Here is a 21,214-nt window from a genome sequence, read left to right as displayed (position 1 = left end):
CTAGGTCTGTATCGAAGTTTATTTGTGTGGATTCAAACACGGTGACGTTGAGGTCAAGTTAAACTGGGATGTGTGTGTGTTGGCGTCTTTGTTCATGTCAAATTTCTGAATGATTGATGCTGCACATATTTTAAGATTGTTGTTTCCGTCAGTCTGAGCTGTCAAACACTAAACCAGACACATATTATGGGATGTCGGAGGCATCCTCACTCTCAGGTTGTATTCAGGTTCACTGGGTGGTTGACAGATCTATCACCGAGTTACACAGAGTGACTGCAGCGGTGATTTGTGCACATTATATTCCTCCAAAGTTATTCTTCAAAAACAGAAAGTAGACACATTTTTCCCAGCGTTGAACACTTTGACAAAGATAGTGTTCATTTTAACAGATTTAATAATGTTTGTAATTGTAACAATTTATAAAACAATTATAACAAAGTGAAGCTCTTTAGAGAAAATATGAGCTTTTGCATAGAAACCAATTTACACCCATCACAAATATAAGAGATCTGACTGTGAAGTGCAAAACAATCCCTATAGAGGCAGAATATAGACTTCATGTTTCAATAAGTCATGTGTCCAACAGTGAGGAAGCCCATTTTTCCATAATGCTTTGCAATAAAAGAAACATTTAACATCACACAATACTGAAGGTTATCTAAACATATCACAAAAAAACTCCAGAGATTCAAACCAAATCCAAACAGAACAATCATTTCAAGTGATCAAACAGAAATATAGTGTGCATATTGTGATTTAAATGTAACTGGAATAATTTGTTTACAGAATAGTATCAACTCATACCAGGTGTCATGTTTTGTGCGGATAACAAAGAGTGTAATATACAAATATAAAAGAAAACTAACTCTGACCATCAGAGTTATTAGGCACTTTGAACGTATAGCTCAGAAGCTGACGGTCATTAATATTCTCCTGGTGACGGTCTGTGTGAGAACCGGCACTCTGCTTCATCAGAGCCGAGAACCAACTGGAGGAAGCTGGTTTGTCGTCTCCTTACACACAAACGAAGATGGCAGTTCTTTCCAAAAACATAATTTAGGACATTCTCCTGCTGGAGAAAAATGTTCTGTCCCACTCCTGAGATTTGCAAACAGAAACAATATTTTTCCAAGCCAGTTCATTTGTCTCCTTTCCTGCGCTGGCAAAGTGCAAACATAGTGTTCAGACGTGTTGGTTAATAAACGAGCGAGGAGGAAACTCCTCTTCTGCTTTGACTTCAAAGATTGCACAACTGACCACGTTTTAAAAATCTTTCCTGGGTCTCCAGAGACTTCTTTTGCCTATAAATACTTGTCGTCGGACAACAGTCTCATACCCCAAGTGCTACTTGTAGTGCTCTGCATTCCCTAACGTAAGAGCATATTTGGGGGAAAGAAAGGCCAAAGCAGCACTAAGACCAACACATTTTTTTTTTTTTAATCACACAATATCCTAAAGCTCACAACTTACTAATTTAAACCTCGCTGAACTAAAAGTAGGTACACTACTTAAATACAACTTGCATGATAAAACTTTACAATTTGTCTTTCCGTTTCTTTCTAAAACCGTTTTTCACATTGTTGACAACACCTCACTTCGTTAAAACATGAGCACGCCTCAAAACATCAACGCCACAAACTCAAATAGCACATAAAACATAAAATACTTGGTAAAAATCAGGTTTTGGGAATAAAAGAGCTTTGATGTGACATCATTTCAGTGTCCCTCTGGCTGCCACCGTGACGTGGAGACGATGTCTCTGTGGGAGTCGTTCAGCTTCAGGGGAAGTCGCTGCCGTCATAGACGACGGGGCTCTCCATGGTCAGATGGTAGAAGACTTTCTTGGAGATAAACCTGTTGGAAAAGAGTTTTCGATCAAAACACTGCAAATCAGAGTCATTGAAACGAGACGCCGTGGCACAAAGAAAGGACGTTTTAAAGGCTGAATACACACACACACACACACACACCGTGAGAAGGAGTTGTCGAAGACGAGCGTGTAGAGGCCGGGGTTTCGGACTTTCAGCTGTCCCTGAATTGTCTCCTTATGGGAATTGCAGCGAGTTAAAGGAATCAGGACCTGAGAGAAGAACACACACATGAAGTCAAACTCTCCCCTCGCCCGCTATACTCATAATAATTATGGCTATGACGCTTTTGTTTTTACGACATTTACGTCACATTACACGATTGCTTTTGAGCAAGAATTAAATGATCATCACTCACATAACAATTGTAACATTTGGTAAAGTCCAACACACCTTAAATCTAAAAGCAAATTCAAGAAATTGAGACATCAGGAAATATTAACAAGAGAGGACGGGGATGGGATCTGACATAGACGTTCATATCTCACTTACAAACCCTGACATTTGAAGACCAAGGTGTGTGAACCTCAACCTGCTGAGCAACCTGCAGTGGTGTTCCTCACTCAGTGATATGTGAAAGGTCAAACTAATAACAACGAACTGTAGGGGGCGCATATGAAAGCATGCACTGGGTCATTCCATTGTGTCCGCTGGGAACTTCTGCTTTTGAGTGATTATTAATAAAGTGGCTGCAATTTCTAACAATTGTAAAAAGCACTTCAGCTTCACTTCCATTTTAATTTACGGAACAAAATTGCCGTCGTCTTTTTGCGCTCTGGGACTTCCCCCCCCCCCCCCCCCGTGGCAGAAGCACGACGCCCGAGTCTCACAACACAAGCTCGTCTACCTTTGACTGCTCCACACGAGTGTCACTGGACTCCCTGTAAACCACGCTGAAGGAGATGCTCTTGGGCTCCGAGGAAAACGTCCAGCTGATGGTCCGCCCGCAGTCGCCCACGGCGACCGTGATCACACTGTAACAGCTGGACTTGATGAAAATTCCCCTGGAGCCGTCGCCAAACTGAGCGATGTCGTCGACGCTGAGGGGGACGGCCATGCTGCAGCGAGAACACATCCGGTTTAGGAGTGGAGTAAAGACGAGGTGACATCACATTCAAGGGGGATTTTGTTATTTCTTTCAACCTGGATGCTATTTCCCATGTTTACTGTGCCTAAGTGACGTCTTTTGTAAAGTGGTCCAGTGTTGACGGAGAAAACTTCAAACGCTAAACGGGCGGCAATGGCGTCGTTCAGGGCGATTCCTCACCGCCAATTTGCACTGCACTCTTAAAGTGTTTGCTTTTTGTGTGTGTGCCGCTGACAGACTCAGATTGTTATTATTGGTGTCTGACAACATAATGGAAGTCATTTTTTCTTCACCTTTTGCTTGATGTGTCTGTATCCAAACCCACATTGCTGGAATCAGCTAAATATTCAGCAACATTGATGTTTTTCGGCTGCAGTGTTCGCCCCCGATAATGGACCAGATTCAAAATATTGTCGTCACCGAGACACAAAAATATGGCAACGTGGGCTCCAGGTTGAAAAATACCACAGTGACCCATTAAGTTCACCGAAGGTCAAGACTTACGTGACTTCTCCTGATTTGAGAAGGTTGATTTCTGTATCCTGTACAGTGGCAACATGATCTTCAGGGTCATCGGGGGTCACATCTCGTGTGCCACTGCCAGAAACACACAGTAATATATTGATTTCAATGCATATCACTTTTTCAACTATGAGTCAAGTCTCCTGGTGTAGCTGACATACAGCGGGTAACGCTGTCTTCCAAATGCCTTTGTGATACACTTCAGATTCATCGTCAGGGATTCAAAGTAGAATATGGATTTTACCCACGCATTTGTGCAGGTTGTATCCCCTTTGCTTCATTTCCGATACATTATGTTGAACATTATTTAGGAACTTTAAGTTCAATTAAACACAAGTTATTTCAATGCTACTTCTTCTTCGTAGTGTATAAATTTAAGTATGACAGCAACAACAGAATGCTTCTGCACACGCGATGTTGAAAAGCCCGATGGGTAGTAACACATGAACGCATGAAACTGGCACTTCTTTGTTCTTGCAATTCGGTTTTTGCTCATGAATGAAAAGGAGAAGAAATAGTTCCTTATTTACTATTTGACACCTGGTGAGGGGGCAGGATTCTCTCAGGGTGCTGCTACATGTTAGAGATCCTATCTCATATACATACATATATATGTATATCTATACACATATAAATACATGTACACACACATATATATATACACATCCTCACATATCCAGTGCTCCTGGAGGCCGTTGGTCTTGCTCTCCCTCCAGGGAGCCTGCTGTGGTCTGGGAGGTGGTGTCACTGTCGTACGCACCGTTCACTTCCGCCTCTGTGATTATGTCAAAAACTCCATCGTTACATCTGTTGCTGGGGTCTGAAACTGAGAGGAGCAATAATGTATAAGTTAAACTATTGGACCACTATATACAGTATGCATGAAACATATCGTGTGTACAGTAGAGAAGAAAACATGTTCTGGAAATCATATTTGAGGCTAAGCCACTACGAAACGAGATCTACTGTAACCAGTTTCTTTATTCTCGATACTAATGAAAACAGCTTATTCCCTGATTGGAAATGTCACCTTCTTCCCCTTTTGTCCATTTAACCAGAATGCTGTGTTCCTCAATACAATAAATTCTATATTTTCACTTCTGCCTAAAAGCTCCCAGTTAGGTTACAGTACAGGGCCGGTGATCGACAGCAATCGACATCTGGGCCGAGTCAGCATGTCGTAATCAGCATGAGTTTTTTTCTTCCCGGCTTCCCTCTCACCTGTGACCCTTGGAGTGGGTGTATACGGGGCCGGTTCAGGTGGTGGCTGAGGTCCGGCTCCCGGTGGAGGAGGCCGAGTGTCTGAGGGACTCAGCTCTGCCTTGGTGAAGCGCTCCACCACCACGCTGTGTTGGGTGTAGCAGTCTTTGCAGCAGCGCTCCTTCTTCCCACTGTGCTTAGTCATCACATAGTGGTTGCTGCAGTAGTAGCAGAAGATGCGGCCGCAAAGCCTAGAAATGTCAAATGTAAGGGGGCACATTTTTTATTTCAGCCAACATTTTTGATGCCTTGCGTTTTGAGTGCCGATACTGTATGCCGTCTGAAAATCAAACCGGGCGGGTACAGAAATTGACGGGAGCAACAGGTGCAAGGCCCACCTGCAGTGATGTCTGCGCAGCCACCAGGAGAACTGGCCCTCGCAGCCGAGGCACTGCGTGGCCTCCTTATCGACTAACCACCAGCGCTCCTCTGCTCGTAGCTTCTGCTCAAACTCCAGAGCGTCTGACTTCTGCCAAAGAGCATCTTTGTCCCTGATGTAATGCACACAAGAAGAGAAATGCAGTCAAGTGTCGAGTCATTCGCTGCCTCCCCGTCCATCCAGAGAGACGAAAGTCTGCTCCCCGTCGGAGGAGATGCTGCTGCTGCGGGGGGCGGAGCTATCCTCCTCCAGCCAGAGCTCCGGCACGTCGAGGTCGGCAGAAAAGCTGGATCTGAGGCCCGAATGGAGTCGGAGTTTCTGGTGAACCTCGACGCTTTAACCTGGTGTTGTTGCAATCGGACCCCGTGGCACCAATGCAAGCGCAAAGAATAACTTTATAAAAAGAACCACTACTTGCTGGTGGTCTTGTTTATATCTATGTAGATCACATCAAGTCAAGTCTTTTATTGTCAGATACACAGAATGACACAGGGTCAGACTGTGCACTGAAATTCTTAGGACAAGGCACCACACAACAACTACCATAGCCTAACATAATATAACATAACATAACATGACATACACACTGTACAAGAACTCTGAACATAATACTAACATATATACATATAATACACATAATAACTAAACTACAGACAAATGGGAGTAGCAGGAAGTGAAAGCAGGTAGTGCAATAGAAAGTGTAAGTGTAAGTACAAGGCTGAAAGTGACAGTGTATGTAAAGTGACGAGTGTAAAGTGTTGAGTGCAAAAGTGTCGATCGTGTGTCAGTGTCCATTTAGCAGCCTGATGGCTCTCGGGAAGAAACTGTTCTCCAGTCTCTGTGTGCGAGACCGGATACTACGGTACCGCCTTCCAGAAGGCAGCGGGGTGAACAGGCTGAAGGCTGGATGATGGCAGTCCTTTAGGATCCTGCCAGTCTTCCTGAGGCATCGTGTGCGGTATGTGTCCTGCAGGGCTGGGAGCTCCCTACCGATGATGAACTCCGCAGTCCTGACCACACTGCGTAGGGCCTTGCGGTCCTTGGCTGTGCAGCTCCCACACTGTGATGCACCCAGTCAGGATGCTTTCTATTGTGCATCTGTAGAAATTGGTGAGGATGACTGAATCCATGCCAAACTTCTTCAGTCTCCTCAGGAAGAAGAGGCGCTTCCGGGCAGCTTTGACCACCTTGTCTGTGTGAGCAGACCAGGTGAGGTCGTTGCTGATGTTGACCCCGAGGAACCTGAAGCAGCTGACCATTTCCACTGCAGAACCGTTGATATGCAGGGGTGCGTGCTCCTCCACCTGCCGTCTCCTAAAGTCCACAATCATCTCCTTTGTCTTGCTGATGTTGAGAGAGGCTATTATCCTGACACCATGTAGTCAGGGTAGCAACCTCCTCTCTGTAGGCTGACTCATCATTGCCAGTGATGAGGCCCACAATGGTTGTGTCATCAGCAAACTTGACAATGAGGTTGGAGCTGTGCGTAGCTACACAGTCATGTGTGAACAAGGAGAACAGGAGGGGGCTGAGCACACAGCCCTGGGGGGTGCCTGTGTTGGTGATGACTGTAGATGAGGTGCGGTCACCGATTCTCACCACCTGTGGCCTCCCCGTCAGGAAGTCGAAGACCCATTTGCATAGGGAGGTGCTTAGTCCCAGGTCCACGAGCTTCGAGACGAGTCTGGAGGGGATGATGGTATTGAATGCTGAACTGTAGTCAATGAACAGCATTCTCACATATGTATTCCCTTTGTCCAGGTGGGTGAGGGCGGTGTGCGTGGTCAGGGCTATGGCATCGTCTGTAGACCGGTTGGACCGGTATGCAAACTGCATCGGGTCCAGGGTGGGAGGCAGCAAGGAGCAGATGAATGATTTGACCAGCCGCTCAAAGCACTTCATGATCACAGAGGTCAGTGCTACCGGGCGGTAGTCATTCAAGCAGGTGACCTTGGTGATCTTGGGCACAGGGACGATGGTGGTCCGTTTGAAGCATGTGGGAGTACAGACAGGCTGAGGGAGAGGTTGAAGATGTCGCTGAAGACCCCGCTAGCTGGTCAGCGCAACCCTGAGGGCCCTACCTGATATGCCATCTGGGCCAGGTGCCTTGCGAGGTTGATCTTATTGAAGCAGCGCCTCACCTCTGCTACAGTTATAGTAGGCACACCACTGGTTGGGCCCTCAGGTAGCTCCGCTGCAGGGGGGTCACTGTCCCTCTCAAAACGAGCGAAAAAGCATTCAGCTCGTCTGGAAGAAGGACAGAGGACTGGGTCTCACTGCAGCCCCTCCCCTTGTAGTCTGTAATGGCTCTTAATCCACTCCACATGCGCCTGGGGTCAGAGCCATGGTAGCTGGACTCCACCTTGCTCCTGTATGTCCTCTTTGCAGCTTTGATGGCCCTCAAAAGGTCGTATCTGGACTTCCTGTACTGATCAGGATCCCCGGAGTTAAAGGCAGCAGACCGGGCTCTAAGGTGGGTCCGGACCGCGGCGTCAACCCAGGGCTTCTGATTAGGGAAAGACCGGACAGTCTTCTTCAGGACGATGTCCTCAATGCAATATTGGATGTAACTGGAAACAGTGTCTGTATACTCATTAATGTCCCCATCTGCTGCTTCCCGAAACATCAGCCAGTCAGTGTTGTCAAAACAGTCCTGGAGAGTCGCCACACTCTCATCAGTACTACATTGAGCGAAAACGTCCTCATTGTAAAATGTATGATTTGTGTTCTGTTGCAGGTTGGAATATACAATGCTCAGTATTGATGCCGTGGAAGCAGATGGTAGATGGCTGTAAAATAAACATGAAACAACCCAGGGGTAAATGTGTCAGTCTTAGCGAAAGCTACATTTTAACCGTAGTTCCTGTGGCCACATATTACGAGACATCACTAAAGGAGAAAATGGTTATCACAAAAACATCATAAAAAGCAATAAACACACAGGTTACGATCGAATAAAGGCCTCATCGTAAAATCATAAAAAACATCATAAAAGGCAATAAACAAACACACATTCATTGAGGAGGGAGTCACAACTCATGCTCACGCATCTGATTGATAATAAGCCAGGTCTTCAGGCCGTGTTTTAAAGAGTGATACGTTTTAGCTCGTGCGTATATGCAGAGGCATTCCAGGGGTGTCATTTTACACGACCATGCTGGGTGTCCTTGACACCGGGAGTCGCCTCATTACTCCGAACGAAGCAGCAGAGAAAACACTAAAGAAGAAAAGACTGAAATGACGTGGGCACATCCCAAAGGAGCAGACTGGATCTTTGTGTACAGGATGCGTTTTATTCCCGAGAGAGGATGAAACCTTTTGAGGCAATGGTCGTCCTTGAATCCCGTGCAGAGTTAATAATATAACGATGTCTTTCCTTTGAGTTCTCTACCACACTTAACCGGTCATGTGGGCCTCTCAGCATCACCTGCTCACGTCCTCTCTCTGAACTCATTGATGCTTTCCCCCCTGATCATCAATGTCAAGTACAGCAACATCAGAGATCTGCTCTTACAAGAAAAAAACAGTTCAAAACACATTCCCCACGGTGGCTCTATCAAAGAGACGCGAGCAACCAAAACGTAACAATACCTGATAAGCTCGATGAGCCGCTCTCCCAGGATGACCTTGGTTCTGTTGAGGTCATCGATCTCTGCAGTCATCATCAGGCTCTGGCTTTGTTGGTCAGCTTCTGTTGCGTTGAGTTTCTGCTTCAATTCCTCGCAGACCTTTTCTAAAGCTGAGTGGGCTTCTCCAGCACTGAAAAGAAGAAGTAAGTGCAAGGAAATAGGGCCAGCAGCTACATTTGCACCAGGGTTGAAATGTACTGGTCTCGCTGGTCAAAAACTCACCTGGCGACTGCATTTCTCACTTGCTGAATCTCGCTCTCGCTCTCACGGATGGATGTTTCTGTCTTTGTGATGTGAGCATCTTTCTCGCCAGTTAGCTGCAAGTACTTCTCATTTACAACCTTTATTAGATAATAGAAGAACATGCATTAAAATGCCCATTAGTCACACATTTTTTAATAATTGGTGTTCCAAACACATCGAACAAGAGACAAATAATTATCATTGGAGAGATGTTTCATTAGATAGGGACCAATAGATTGCAGTGATTTTGTATTCTACCTTCTGCACTCAAAGAAAACTGCTAAATCAATTACGGTATTGCATTGTAAAAAAAAAAAAACAGAGACCTGAAAATCATCTACTGTTAATGAGTACTAACCATACAACCTTCCTGTTATCATGTCCTAGGTGGTTTATAGCTTCCTTTTCCCATGTGGTGTATAGCTTCCTTTTCCTTTGTGATGTAAAGCTTCCTTTTCCCATGTGGTGTATAGCTTCCTTTTCCCATGTGGTGTATAGCTTCCTTTTCCCATGTGGTTTATAGCTTCCTTTTCCCATGTGGTGTATAGCTTCCTTTTCCCATGTGGTGTATAGCTTCCTTTTCCCATGTGGTGTATAGCTTCCTTTTCCTTTGTGATGTATAGCTTCCTTTTCCTTTGTGGTGTAAAGCTTCCTTTTCCTTTGTGGTGTATAGCTTCCTTTTCCTTTGTGGTGTAAAGCTTCCTTTTCCCATGTGGTGTATAGCTTCCTTTTCCCATGTGGTGTATAGCTTCCTTTTCCCATGTGGTGTATAGCTTCCTTTTCCTTTGTGGTGTATAGCTTCCTTTTCCCATGTGGTGTATAGTTTCCTTTTCCTTTGTGGTGTATAGCTTCCTTTTCCTTTGTGGTGTAAAGCTTCCTTTTCCCATGTGGTGTATAGCTTCCTTTTCCTTTGTGGTGTATAGCTTCCTTTTCCCATGTGGTGTATAGCTTCCTTTTCCTTTGTGGTGTATAGCTTCCTTTTCCCATGTGGTGTAAAGCTTCCTTTTCCCATGTGGTGTATAGCTTCCTTTTCCCATGTGGTGTAGAGCTTCCTTTTCCCATGTGGTGTATAGCTTCCTTTTCCCATGCGGTATATAGCTTCCTTTTCCCATGTGGTGTATAGCTTCCTTTTCCCATGTGGTGTATAGCTTCCTTTTCACCTTGATTAAGGTGCTGGTGTGACTATGTGCATAGGATTCCTCGATCTCTAATCTTGTCTTAATCATATACAGTGTTCTTAAGACTTGAAAGAGTGAGTACATCACAGATGTTTATCTCTCCAAACATTACAGAACACATTCACTCCTTCCTATGGAATCATCAATCCGTGTGTTTGGATGCTTGAAAGTCACAGACCTGGAGTTCGGACACCTTGGCCTGCAGGCTGGACACGTTCTTCGACTCCTCCTGCAGCCGCGCTTTCATCTTGTCCAGCTGCTGATTTAAACTCTGAAATATGGGATAAACGTACAAGATAAACAATAAAAGAAACAGGAAGGCCGGAAATGCACAGCGGCACTCTGAGCTAAATGCTAACATGCATACAATGATGGCGCTGACATTTACCATGTAAACATTATGTCTGATGTCAGCAACAGTTCTCATGTTCAAACCAGGTGTTAATGGGGCCAATAAACTAAAATATAAAGGTGCAAAGTATCATAACGGCAAAAAAGAATACATTTTAAGTGTAATATAAGTCATAATTGATCTGCACTTCACACATTTCATTTGTTTGCACTACACACATACACACATTTCATTTGCACTGCACACATATACACACTCTGCATTTTGCACACTGTCTATATTTAATATTTTTGAATTTGATTTGATTTGTCATTGATGTTGTGTGTTGTGTATGCATGTGTGTTGTATATGTACATATATATTTTGTTTTGTTTACTTTGTATACTTCTATATCTTTCATCCCTGTTTTTTATATTTGTGTTTTGTTTTTGTTTTTATTCTTGTGTGTTTGGTTTATTGGTGCTGCTACTTGTAACGACAAATTTCCCCTTGGGGATTAATAAAGTATATATCTATCTATCTATCTATCGATCTAATAAACAGTTTCTGACTGGCTCACCTTCATCTGGACCTGATGGTTCATGCTCTCCGAGCTCAGTTGGAACTTGGTGGCCTCCACCTCCTCTCGGTTAGAGTCCTTGAAACTCTTCATCTGGCTCTTGGCCTTGTCCAGCTGCTCCCGGAGCTCGACGATGGTCTCCGGGAGGTTCACCTTCTGTGTCAGCTCCTCTCGGAGCGCGCTACTGTCCAGCTGTAGTCCCGCCATGCTCTCTTCTCGTCGCGCCACCTCTTTCTCCAGCTCTTCGATCCTGGCAGCGTCCCCTGCCCGATGCTCTCCAACCGCCTCCTTCTCTGCATTTATCCTACAGATGGTGATCCCAAGCTCCGCCATCTCCGTGTTCGCCCCGTGTAGACTCTCACGGGTCTCGCTGCTCTCCGAGGACAGCTTTACATTCTGCGCCTTGAGGCTGGAGAGCTCCTCTCGGGCGGCGGCCGCAGAGATCGACAACGCGGCGTTGGCGGCTACTTCTCTGTCCCGCTGTTCGATAAGAGCTTCCTCTTCTTTCTTGCAGTCCATAAGCTCTGTTACGTGCCTTTGATTCAGCGCCTCGGTCTGGGCTTTCAAATGCTCGGTCAGCGTCCTGAGCTCATCTCTTTGGGCCTCCGTCACCTCCAGCCGTGCTTGCGATTTGAGTTGTTCGTCCTCGGACCTCTGGCACCGCACCCTGAGGTCCAGGACCTCTGCCTGGAGCCTCGACACGTCTTTCACGCACACCTCCAATTGGCCTTCGAGTTTGCCCGTCACTTCCTGGCTCTCTTTTGCTCGGACCGCGCTCCTCTCCAGCTGAGATTTCTCCACCGCCCGCTTGTCAGAGGTCACCCTTTCGATCACCGCCGTCTGTTTGGCGCAGGTTGCTTCGGCATCAGCTTTGGCGACCCGGAGCTCCTCCTCCCTGGCCTCGAGACGCGTTACGCTGGACAACAGCTCGCCAAGCTTCTCCCCTCTGGCTCGAAGCTGTTCTCGAAGGCTCGCTTCATTCTCGCGAGACGCTCCCAAGTTCTTCTCCAAATCCCCGATCTGCCCGTTGACACTCTTCAGGTCAGCTTGCATGCGGCTCAGAGCTGATTTCACAGTCTCCTGCTCCTCCCTCAGACTCTGGTTCTCGTGCTCCTGCCGCTCCGACGTGGCCTCGGCGAGCTTTCCGGCCGCGATGGCCCGCTGCAGACTCTCCTCCAGCTTGCCGTTCTCCTCACGCAAGCACCTCTCTTTTTCATCCACTGTCATCTTGGCATCGTCCAGCTGGCCGCGAAGCTGTTTCTCAGAAGCTCTCCGAGCTGCTAATTCAGCTTCGAGCACCGTTCGGCTTTCCGACAACTCCTTCTTTAGCTCCTCGTTTCTCTTCACCGTGGTTATCAGTTTCTCGTTTACTTCGATTAGATTGCCGCACTGCTTCTTGTAGTCCTCTATCTTGGCGACTTGTTCTTTCACATCACCCTCCAGCTGAACACGTTTGGTGGTCAGTGTGCCCTTCTCTGTGATCAAGCTTTGGTTCTTGGCTTCTAGCTCTTGTCGTGTCTTGCAGCTGGAGGTCAGCTCCGCCTCTTTCCTCTTTAGATGCTCCTTAAGGGCAGTGACTTCTGCTTCTAAAGACTCCTTTAAACCAGCAGTATTCTTCTGCATTTCGTCTTTATCTTTGTGCGCGCTTATCTTCACCTCCTGCACCTCTTTCTCCTTCTCCTCTAGAGTTTCTTGTAGGTCCTGCAGTTGCCTTTTTAGGTTGCTCGCCTCCTTCTCTCTCACTGTCAAGGCGCCCTGCAGCTTATCAATGGCTCTGCACTGTTCCCCCACTTTCACCTCTAGCTTGACCTTCTCCTCAGATGCAGATGTAACTAATGCCCCGAGTTTTGCCTCTGCATGCTTGGCAGCTGCCTCCTTGGCTCTCAGCTCATCCTCGAGCCTTTCTGCCAGTCTCTTCTTCTCCTCTACCTCAGCGACAGCTTCCATCGTCCCTCTCTCTGCCTCTTTCAATCTGTCCAGCAACTGGTGTATCTTTTGAGCTGAATCAAAGTAACTGGCGGCCTGCTGGCCCTTCTCATTGAGAACCCCGTCCAACATGGCCAGGAGCTCGATGTTCTTCCCCTCAGCAGCTGCCAACTTCTCCTGAAGCAGTTGCTGTTCAGCCTCCCTGGCTTTCCCCCCAGTCCTGAGTGCTTCCACCTCTCTGCACAGTGCTTCTTCTCTTCCCTGCAGAGCCTTGAGATCGCCCTGCAATCCCTGTTGCTCCTCTTGGGCAGCCAGGGACGCATCCAGCTGCCTTTGGAGCTGCACAACCACGGCCCTGAACTCGGCACCCTCCTCTCCCAGCTGATGCACCTTATGCAGGAGCTCTCGCTGCTTCAGCTCCGACTGGTCCAGCTCCAGGCGAAGATCTTCCAATGTGCCGACATCCTCGCTGCAGGCGGGAAGAGAGTCGTTCAGGTCACTCAGCAGACCCTGACCATAGTCGGGGCTGGAGGGGAACTCGTGTGCTTGCTAGATGGTTGCCACGGAAACCAGAGGAGAAGGGAAGGAAGAGTGATGAACATCACACAATTATGTTACTACTGTGATTAAATGACCGGATGTTATTCGTGTGTTACCTGGGAGTAGGTGCTGGCCAGACTGTTAATACTGGAACTGCGACTGGGTGGTTTCCACATGTGGCCCGGTGAATTGGCACTGCCCAGTGTTCTCCTGTTGATCCAAAGTAGGTGCAAAGAAATGGCTCTATTTAGAAACACGTGTTTCTGTCATACTATCTAGATATTCTCGTTGTATTTATCTGCTCTACGTGTTGTTTTCACGACTTATTTTTTGTTCGTTACCTTGCAAATGTGGGCCAGGAAGCATCAAGATCATGACCCCTGGAGGCCACATCAAACTGGACCTCATTGAGTTCGTACAGGTGATTGATTATGTCAACACTAAGGTGGGGCTTCAAGAAGGGGCTCCTTGCATAGTACCAGTCACTGTGGGAAAAGAGATGAGGAGGAGGTCACAGTAGAACATAGCGAAATTAACAAGAAACAATAATGGTGGCTGGCAAAGTAAGATCTGTCCCATATATTGTTTCTGTATGGCTCCTGATGCTCCGTTGTAGTTGCATATTTTTCTGTTTGTTACAATACCACAGTCGGGCACCCGATCTGAACTCGGACAAATCATTAAAAACAGTATCTTAATTCTTTTTTTGTTGGACTGTTCTTCATATTTAACTACCGCTGATGCTACTTTAACGGAGAGGAGAAATGGTGAAATGAAACAGCACAACATTCAGCGGAAATAAGGAAATGAAAGGCCTATTTCTGTAAAAGTGTTTCCTTGTGATCCAAAGACAGACGCAGTTTACATTTCTATATTCAGTTTAGCCCATCATTCTTCATATCTAAAGAGACTTGCTGTGACAGATTTACCTGGTGACCCTCTGGTTCATCAGGCACTGCTGCAGCGTGTCAGCCAGTCGCTGGTGGACGAGGGAGTATCGGATGAACGCTCGTCCTTTGCCCAGAGACGTCTTCAGCTATCGGAGCAAAGACAGACATCGTTTCATGCGGAGCCTTTAGTCAGCGTTGTTAACGTCGTACTCAAACTGCCCGGGACAGTCATAAACTAAAAGGTTAATGACATTTCATTATTTCATCTAAATGATAATTGCAATCTGTTAAAGATGCAACGCTTGTAGATGGAGATATTTTAAATGCAGCAAATGTTGTTGCACCTTTTGAAAATGAAAAAAGCATCTTTAATGCTTTTGTTATTCACAGGAGCATAAAAGAGACGAGATAAGCCAGATAATTTTGTGATTTATTTATGCTCTTTTCAAAGCAACACTCCTCCGTTGAGGAAAACAGTACATAGGTTTCACTTTCACTTCCTCCTCAGAAATATATTCTAAATGTAGCACACTTCAACTCCTGTGCTAGTTCTCCAGTCTGCTTCTCCAAACTAAGAGCGTGCTAACCACCGTCTACGATAGGTATGCTGATTATAGATAAGTCTCATACAGCCTCACTTCTAATGACCCAAACTATCCCTTTAACTAGTTTCATGTACTATAAGAGATGAGAGAGATTGAATAAAAGGTGAGTGGAGAGAAAAACCCAATACAATTACTCGTTAATGAGTTAATGATCAGTCTATTAATGTAATCAGTGTTATGTTAGCGGTGTCATTGTAAAAAACAAACAACTCTTCTTACCTCAGTGATGGATTTGACAAAGCGGATCCCATCATTGGCTCCTTTGAGTTTCGCCAGACAGTCGGTAAAGTATTCCCAATAATCCTTCTTTGTACCAAGAAATGTTGTCTTCTCCTTCTGGTCAAACTGAAAGGTAAAAAAACATATTTAGAGATACAGTTGAAACAAAAAAATTGAAGAGGTATTTTGAGGCATGGCATTAACCATTTATTTATTCACATCTTCCTTTGTGATTCATTGGGTCAGGTGTGACAATGTGAGATAAATAAATCACACCTGCAGCAGGTACTCCAGTTTGGAGGAGAACTTGTGCAGGTTGGGACTGTCATCTGTGATTGGCTCCCCACTTTCCCTGTACTCCTTTGCAAGCTCTGAAACAGCCTCTGAAATTCACATGGTTGAAAAATGAAAAAGGATCTGGCTTTATGATAATGCCACAGGGTTCATACAAACAGGTGGCATGCCACTTGACTGACACATATGAATGGCAACAGACGCATGCTTCGTACAGATACTTATATAATATATAACAACAGAATATATATTAGGGAAAGAGCATCGAAGCAAAAAGGCTGAACATTATATCTCCTTTTAACTAAAGTCACAAGACCTAAAACAAAATATTGGTGCATTTTGGCTACACTCACACCCAAACACTCCTAAATCTTCAATCTATTCATTTTGTTCCTTATATTTCTACCCTCTTCAAGCAGATAGTCTGTAAATCAACCACTTGCCTCGTATCCATCGCAAAAACTGAAAGGGCACCCGTGATGGATGCATCCTCAGTATGTACTCTCTGTCTCACTGCATGCTGACTTGAGGTCAGGTGCTCGTTTTCACAAATAAATTGATGACCAGGAAAGGTCAGATAGTTCCAGATGTAAAGGTTGTACTTAGATTTAATGCTGAGACTCTGGTGATCACATCACATCGTGTCTCTTCTTTATCCTCTCTTCAGTCACACCATGCCAGCCAACAACTGCCGGCCGGCAATCTATTCACACACATTCACACGAGCAGGCGCGCACACATAAAGCCGGCGTACCACGCAGATCTCGGATAATCCTCTGCAGTTGGCTCTCCCCGACTGTAGCCCCAGCGGCCATGGCCCCACCGATCTCTCCCAGTCAACCAGGGGTCACAGGGTCACATGCAGTCTGCTGAGTAAGAGATTTAGAAGCAGTCAGGAACAAAAGAGGGACATGAATGCTCCAACACACTGTTCTCTCGTGGCACACGTGATCCACAAAAATGTGACACACATTAATGAGAGTTCTCTTGATGTGTACATTGCATCCGTAAGTGTATAATCTGTGTCATACATTTTACTTTACACATTCTTATCGTCTGACTACCAATAACTATTCAACTGTTTTGAAAACTACGCATATTTGATACATTACACAAATTAAATTACATTCCTATTTAAATGCGACATTCATAATTTATGGATGAGATTATGATGCAACTTCCAGGGTTTTTTGATTTAATAAAGAAGAAGAATCCCAAAGTAGGGCATTTGCATAACAACTTGATTGCATTTTGATAAACTTTGGATCAGCCAGGACCCGAGCTGTCTTTGGATGTTCACAGAGGTAAAGCCCCCATATGTAAAGGCTAACAGGCATTGTAGGCTGGACAATCACTCTAACATTAACGTAGTTCTCTCTGGATGCTGGTTAAACTAGACGAAGCTAAGTCTCACTAATCCACCGAGGAAATACTCTGTCAACTGCAAAGCTACCCAGAAGCTTATAATATGTGTATTGAATGATATGAACTGCTTCAAACGAAAATGTCCATAAAACATCAGCTCCACAAATGATGGCTGCCATGATAACCAAGAAGGTTAAAGGTTATTTAACTGCTCTCTGATACGGTTTCAAGTGAACTGAAAATCACAACATTCACAGAGGAAGTAGCTACTCATTGTTGGTATTATTGGTAACTGGATAGTTTGTAGGAGCTATTGTTGCGGTGTCTTTTCTGTAAACTCCTGACTGAGCTATGATGACACACTCACGTTAACACGTCGACACATTCATGTTCAGACTAACTAGCTCCAACTAGCTAAACCGTGTGTAACGTTAGCTAACAGCTACCTAAGTGAACGTGACGTGAGTTTTAGCAGTTGGAAAACAGTTTTACAACCTTAAACTGTCAGCTCGTTCAGCGCTAACAAAGTTATCTAACAACGACAGACGAGAATACATGGCTGGCTCCTTTTACAGAGCGGGTTTTGTTCTCCGGCTGTTCTTTCATGGCTGTCACGGGAAAGTTAACGTTTGACGAGACATGTTTTAAATAACCGTGACGTCGACGAGAAACGATACGAAAAGTCTCTGGCTTATAGTTTCAGGTGAAAGAATAAGAAAAGAAAAAAAGTTGACATACTTTTACAGATATGACTCAAGTCCATAACAAACCAGATATTTTATGTGAGCGTACAACCTAGCTGAAAGTGTCGCGATCGACATTGTGCCGTCCAATCACAGAGCGATATGTAGCCCGCCGACCAATGGCTAGAGGTTGGTAGGCGGGACCCTTGAGGTGGATAGTTCGGTTGTCGTAACAGAGTAAACAGAGGTGTCATGTGATCCCAATGCGTTTCATAATTGCTGTGTTCCTTTGTTATCGGCTATAATTGCACATCTTTAAAGTGTATTTAACGCAACTGCAACACCCGACACCATTAATTAATTTTAAAATAACAAACTAATTAGCGTTGTATTACTTGTAAAGCCTTTTTTTAACATCTTAGAAAAGAAAATAGCCTGACAGTTAATATGACACCATTAGTCTATTTTAGAGACGTCTCATTTCTTAAGGGACCTCTACTTTCGACAAAAGTCAAGGCATCTCCACTTCTGCTCAGTCAATTTTTAACACTTCTTTCAAAAATAATAATAATCTCTGTTTCCCCAGAAGTACCCAAGTGTGACACATTTTTAGTTGTATATTGTATTGTATTATTGAGTATGTATTGGCTTGAACTACTGGTTATTTAGTTTAGTTCACTTACTTTAGCTTGTCCAGATTTCCGATTTCTAATATCGTATTGTATAACTAGTCCTTATTAAAACTGTTCACGGTCTGTGCCATGTGTTACCCAGAGAAAGAGAGACAGTGCTCATGGACCTGCATGTATACTGTTTGTGGCAGTGGGGTGCGTTTAGGCTTGGCTGCAGAGTGGGTGGAGCAGGGGTGTAGTTCAGGGAACGTGTTTGATTGCCATCAGCTGGGCTGATTGGTAATCAGTCCAGCTGATTACGATCTGTGTTTGTGTATCTGTGAGTCGGGCTCCACAAAGGAGCTGGACGGACTGAAGACGAGAGGGTGGAGAGCAGAGACACAGTCTGCGGTTCGAACATAATAAAAGTTATTCCCGAATATCACTCTGGCTGCTCATTCCTTGATGCTTAGAGGGGGAACCGACTGGTGACGGCTAGAAACCTGTCACACTGTTAAATTATATAATTAATCATAGGTGTGAGCAGAATGAAAAAAAGCTCCCCTATCACCATTTTGTTATCACCATAAATCTCTGTGAGGGAAATTTCAACCACTCACACACTTCATGGAAGTCCTATTTGTACTGTTTTTCAGTGAAGAGGGTGGTTTCTGAGAAAGTGACTGCCTTTTTCTCTCCATGCACACACCTGGGGACATAGTCTCTGATTAAAAAAAGAGCACGCTACTAGAACCGAACCAGGAACAGAAAACACTGCCTGTCACGAGATTATAATATCGCTACGTCGTTCTGAGCTCTCCGAGAATACAGAAGTCATCACTTCAACATATAACTCCCACCGAGCAAGAGGTAAGTCAGTTGTGTTCTATGCACACTACACTACATATAATAACGAGTGACAAACTATTACGCTTTTATTTCAGGAGTTCCAGTGTGACATGGACAAATACCTTGTTTCTTCTTATTACTCTTAATTACCCTTTTTGTCTATATTTGATTTTTGATTTACCAATGACATGACTTGAAATAGCCTGCAGTAATTCACAAACTAATCCTGTCTTCTTTTTTCTACTTTCTAGAATCCAGTTGAACGGCAATGAATCACACTTTAAATGACACCGACTATGACCAGTTCTATGACGATGAAGTCTGTGAAAAGGGGGAAGTGGTCAAGTTTGGATCCATCGCCATCCCTGTATTCTTCTCCGTTGTGATCGCACTGAGCCTCACGGGAAACCTCCTCGTCCTTGTAATCCTTGCTTTGTACGAAAACCTCAAGTCTCTCACCAACATTTTCATCCTGAACCTGGCCATCTCTGACCTCGTCTTCACCACCGGTCTGCCCTTCTGGGCAATTTACCACATCTGGGGATGGCTGTTTTCCGAGGCCCTTTGCAAAGTAGTGACTTTTGTCTTCTTCACTGGGTTTTACAGCAGCATCCTCTTCCTGACCATCATGACCATCTACAGGTATCTGGTAGTGGTCCACCCACTGTCCAGCCTGAGACTCAGCACGGGGGTGTATGTGTCTTTCCTCCTGTGGATAATCAGCATTGGAGCTGCCATTCCCTCCCTGCTCTACAGCTCCCTTGTCTCGATCCCTCACAACGGTGAACACTCCCTGGGCTGCGAGTACAAATCCCCCCTGTGGAAAAGCATCGGTGTCTTCCAACAGAACATTTTCTTCCTGGTCACGTTTGCAGTGATGACTTTCTGCCACGTTCAATTACTGTGGAAAATCACACGAACGAGATCGCACACAAAGAACAGAGCCGTGAAGTTAGTCTTCTGCATCGTGGCGGTGTTCTTCCTCGGCTGGGTGCCGTACAACGTGGTCATCTTTCTGAGGGTTTTGGCTGACAAAGTGGTACCGCCATTCCATAACTGTGACACAAGTATCAATCTGGACTACGCGTTCTGCGTGTGCCGGCTCATTGCTTTCTCCCACTGCTGCTTGAACCCTGTCTTTTACGCGCTTGTCGGGGTGAAGTTCAGGAGTCACTTGAAGTCGTTGCTGCTCCGATTGTTCATTCGAAGGCCGGCTGACGAGCAGCAGGTCAGAATGCAGAACATCTCACGTGCATCGATGCTCTAGTCTAGTTGCTGATGAAGTATGCCATTTGCTGAAGTCCAGTGTGTACTTCATCAAATCCATTGTATCGAAATATAGGAATACAGGGTTCATACTTTTTAGTTTGTAGCAATCTACACTCATTATTAAATTTGGACTTTATCTATTTATCCTGTCCGTGTCAAACCTCATATTATATAGTTTGTATGGGACAGTTAATCTTTAATTGTTACATACATTCACGTACTGGCACTTTAAAGAGAGTCACACTTTTTATAGACGTAAAAATATAATGAATTAGTTACAGTGGATCCATAATAGTATACAGTATATGTTCATTTAAAACTATGCCTACTCTCTCTTTTGTGAGGATGTTTTCAATTATCACTTTAATTAAGATTTATTCTGCGAATTTAATACAATGTGTCATTAACAGTCTGTTGCAAATGTCAGTACATTTAGTCCAGTAATGGTACCACCCAATAAAAATCAATGTAAACATATTTGACATTTTGAGTCCCTCTGTGCAATAAAAAACACAATGGCTTTTTTCAACTGACCAGATTTTTTATTATAAGTCTCTACCAAGTGGTTGAGATGTCCATTGATGGTAAAAGTGCATCTCTACGGAATCTAATGTCCACTTCGTGTGTTAGGGTGAATGTTGATATGTAGTGTAAAGCGTATATACTGTACATATTTATTATATTTATATATATATCTTGTTTTTTAAATATTACATACAGTACATGTTTATTATATATATATATATATATATCTTGTTTTTTTAACTATTTTGTATCTCTCTTTAAAGATAAATAAAACACATTTCCTTTCAAAAGCAGCGTGTACAATCGTGTTAATGTTTTACATATCACATAAACATATATAAACAGGGGCTCATTCTAAGCT

General features: G+C 44.6%; 2 protein-coding genes across 2 annotated transcripts; one reads left to right on the top strand and one right to left on the bottom strand.

Annotated features, from left to right (window-relative positions):
* Nucleotides 1-376: 376 nt before the first annotated feature.
* fyco1a (FYVE and coiled-coil domain autophagy adaptor 1a) lies at nt 377-17,718 on the bottom strand. Its single transcript, XM_056414792.1, has 18 exons — nt 17,655-17,718; nt 16,306-16,420; nt 15,534-15,640; nt 15,258-15,383; nt 14,473-14,579; nt 13,885-14,028; nt 13,660-13,753; nt 11,078-13,552; nt 10,345-10,437; nt 8,968-9,086; nt 8,708-8,875; nt 5,076-5,228; nt 4,699-4,928; nt 4,150-4,303; nt 3,460-3,552; nt 2,716-2,926; nt 1,971-2,080; nt 377-1,854 (listed from the first exon to the last, which is right to left on the bottom strand). Exons 2-18 carry the CDS (start codon nt 16,364-16,366, stop codon nt 1,779-1,781), a joined length of 4,521 nt encoding a protein of 1,506 aa, XP_056270767.1. The 5' UTR covers nt 16,367-16,420; nt 17,655-17,718; the 3' UTR covers nt 377-1,778.
* A 1,609-nt stretch (nt 17,719-19,327) lies between these two features.
* On the top strand, nt 19,328-21,006 carry LOC130194055 (chemokine XC receptor 1-like). Its single transcript, XM_056414933.1, has one exon. It carries the CDS (start codon nt 19,328-19,330, stop codon nt 20,324-20,326), a length of 999 nt encoding a protein of 332 aa, XP_056270908.1. The 3' UTR covers nt 20,327-21,006.
* Nucleotides 21,007-21,214: the final 208 nt, after the last annotated feature.

Source organism: Pseudoliparis swirei, chromosome 5, assembly GCF_029220125.1.
Source record: "Pseudoliparis swirei isolate HS2019 ecotype Mariana Trench chromosome 5, NWPU_hadal_v1, whole genome shotgun sequence".
Classification (NCBI taxonomy): domain Eukaryota; kingdom Metazoa; phylum Chordata; class Actinopteri; order Perciformes; family Liparidae; genus Pseudoliparis; species Pseudoliparis swirei.
This window is presented reverse-complemented; position numbering and strand designations above follow the sequence as displayed.

What these genes read in the sequence shown, in the direction of transcription:
- fyco1a (XM_056414792.1), bottom strand. Translation starts at nt 16,366, where the DNA reads ATGGCCGCTGGGGCTACAGTCGGGGAGAGCCAACTGCAGAGGATTATC. An exon ending in GATTATCCGAGATCTGCGTG is followed by an intron (nt 15,641 to 16,305) that starts GTACGCCGGCTT and finishes TGTGAATTTCAG; the next exon opens with AGGCTGTTTCAGAGCTTGCA. An exon ending in TTCGACAACTCCTTCTCACG is followed by an intron (nt 1,855 to 1,970) that starts GTGTGTGTGTGT and finishes CTTTTCCAACAG; the next exon opens with GTTTATCTCCAAGAAAGTCT.
- LOC130194055 (XM_056414933.1), top strand. Translation starts at nt 19,328, where the DNA reads ATGAATCACACTTTAAATGACACCGACTATGACCAGTTCTATGACGAT.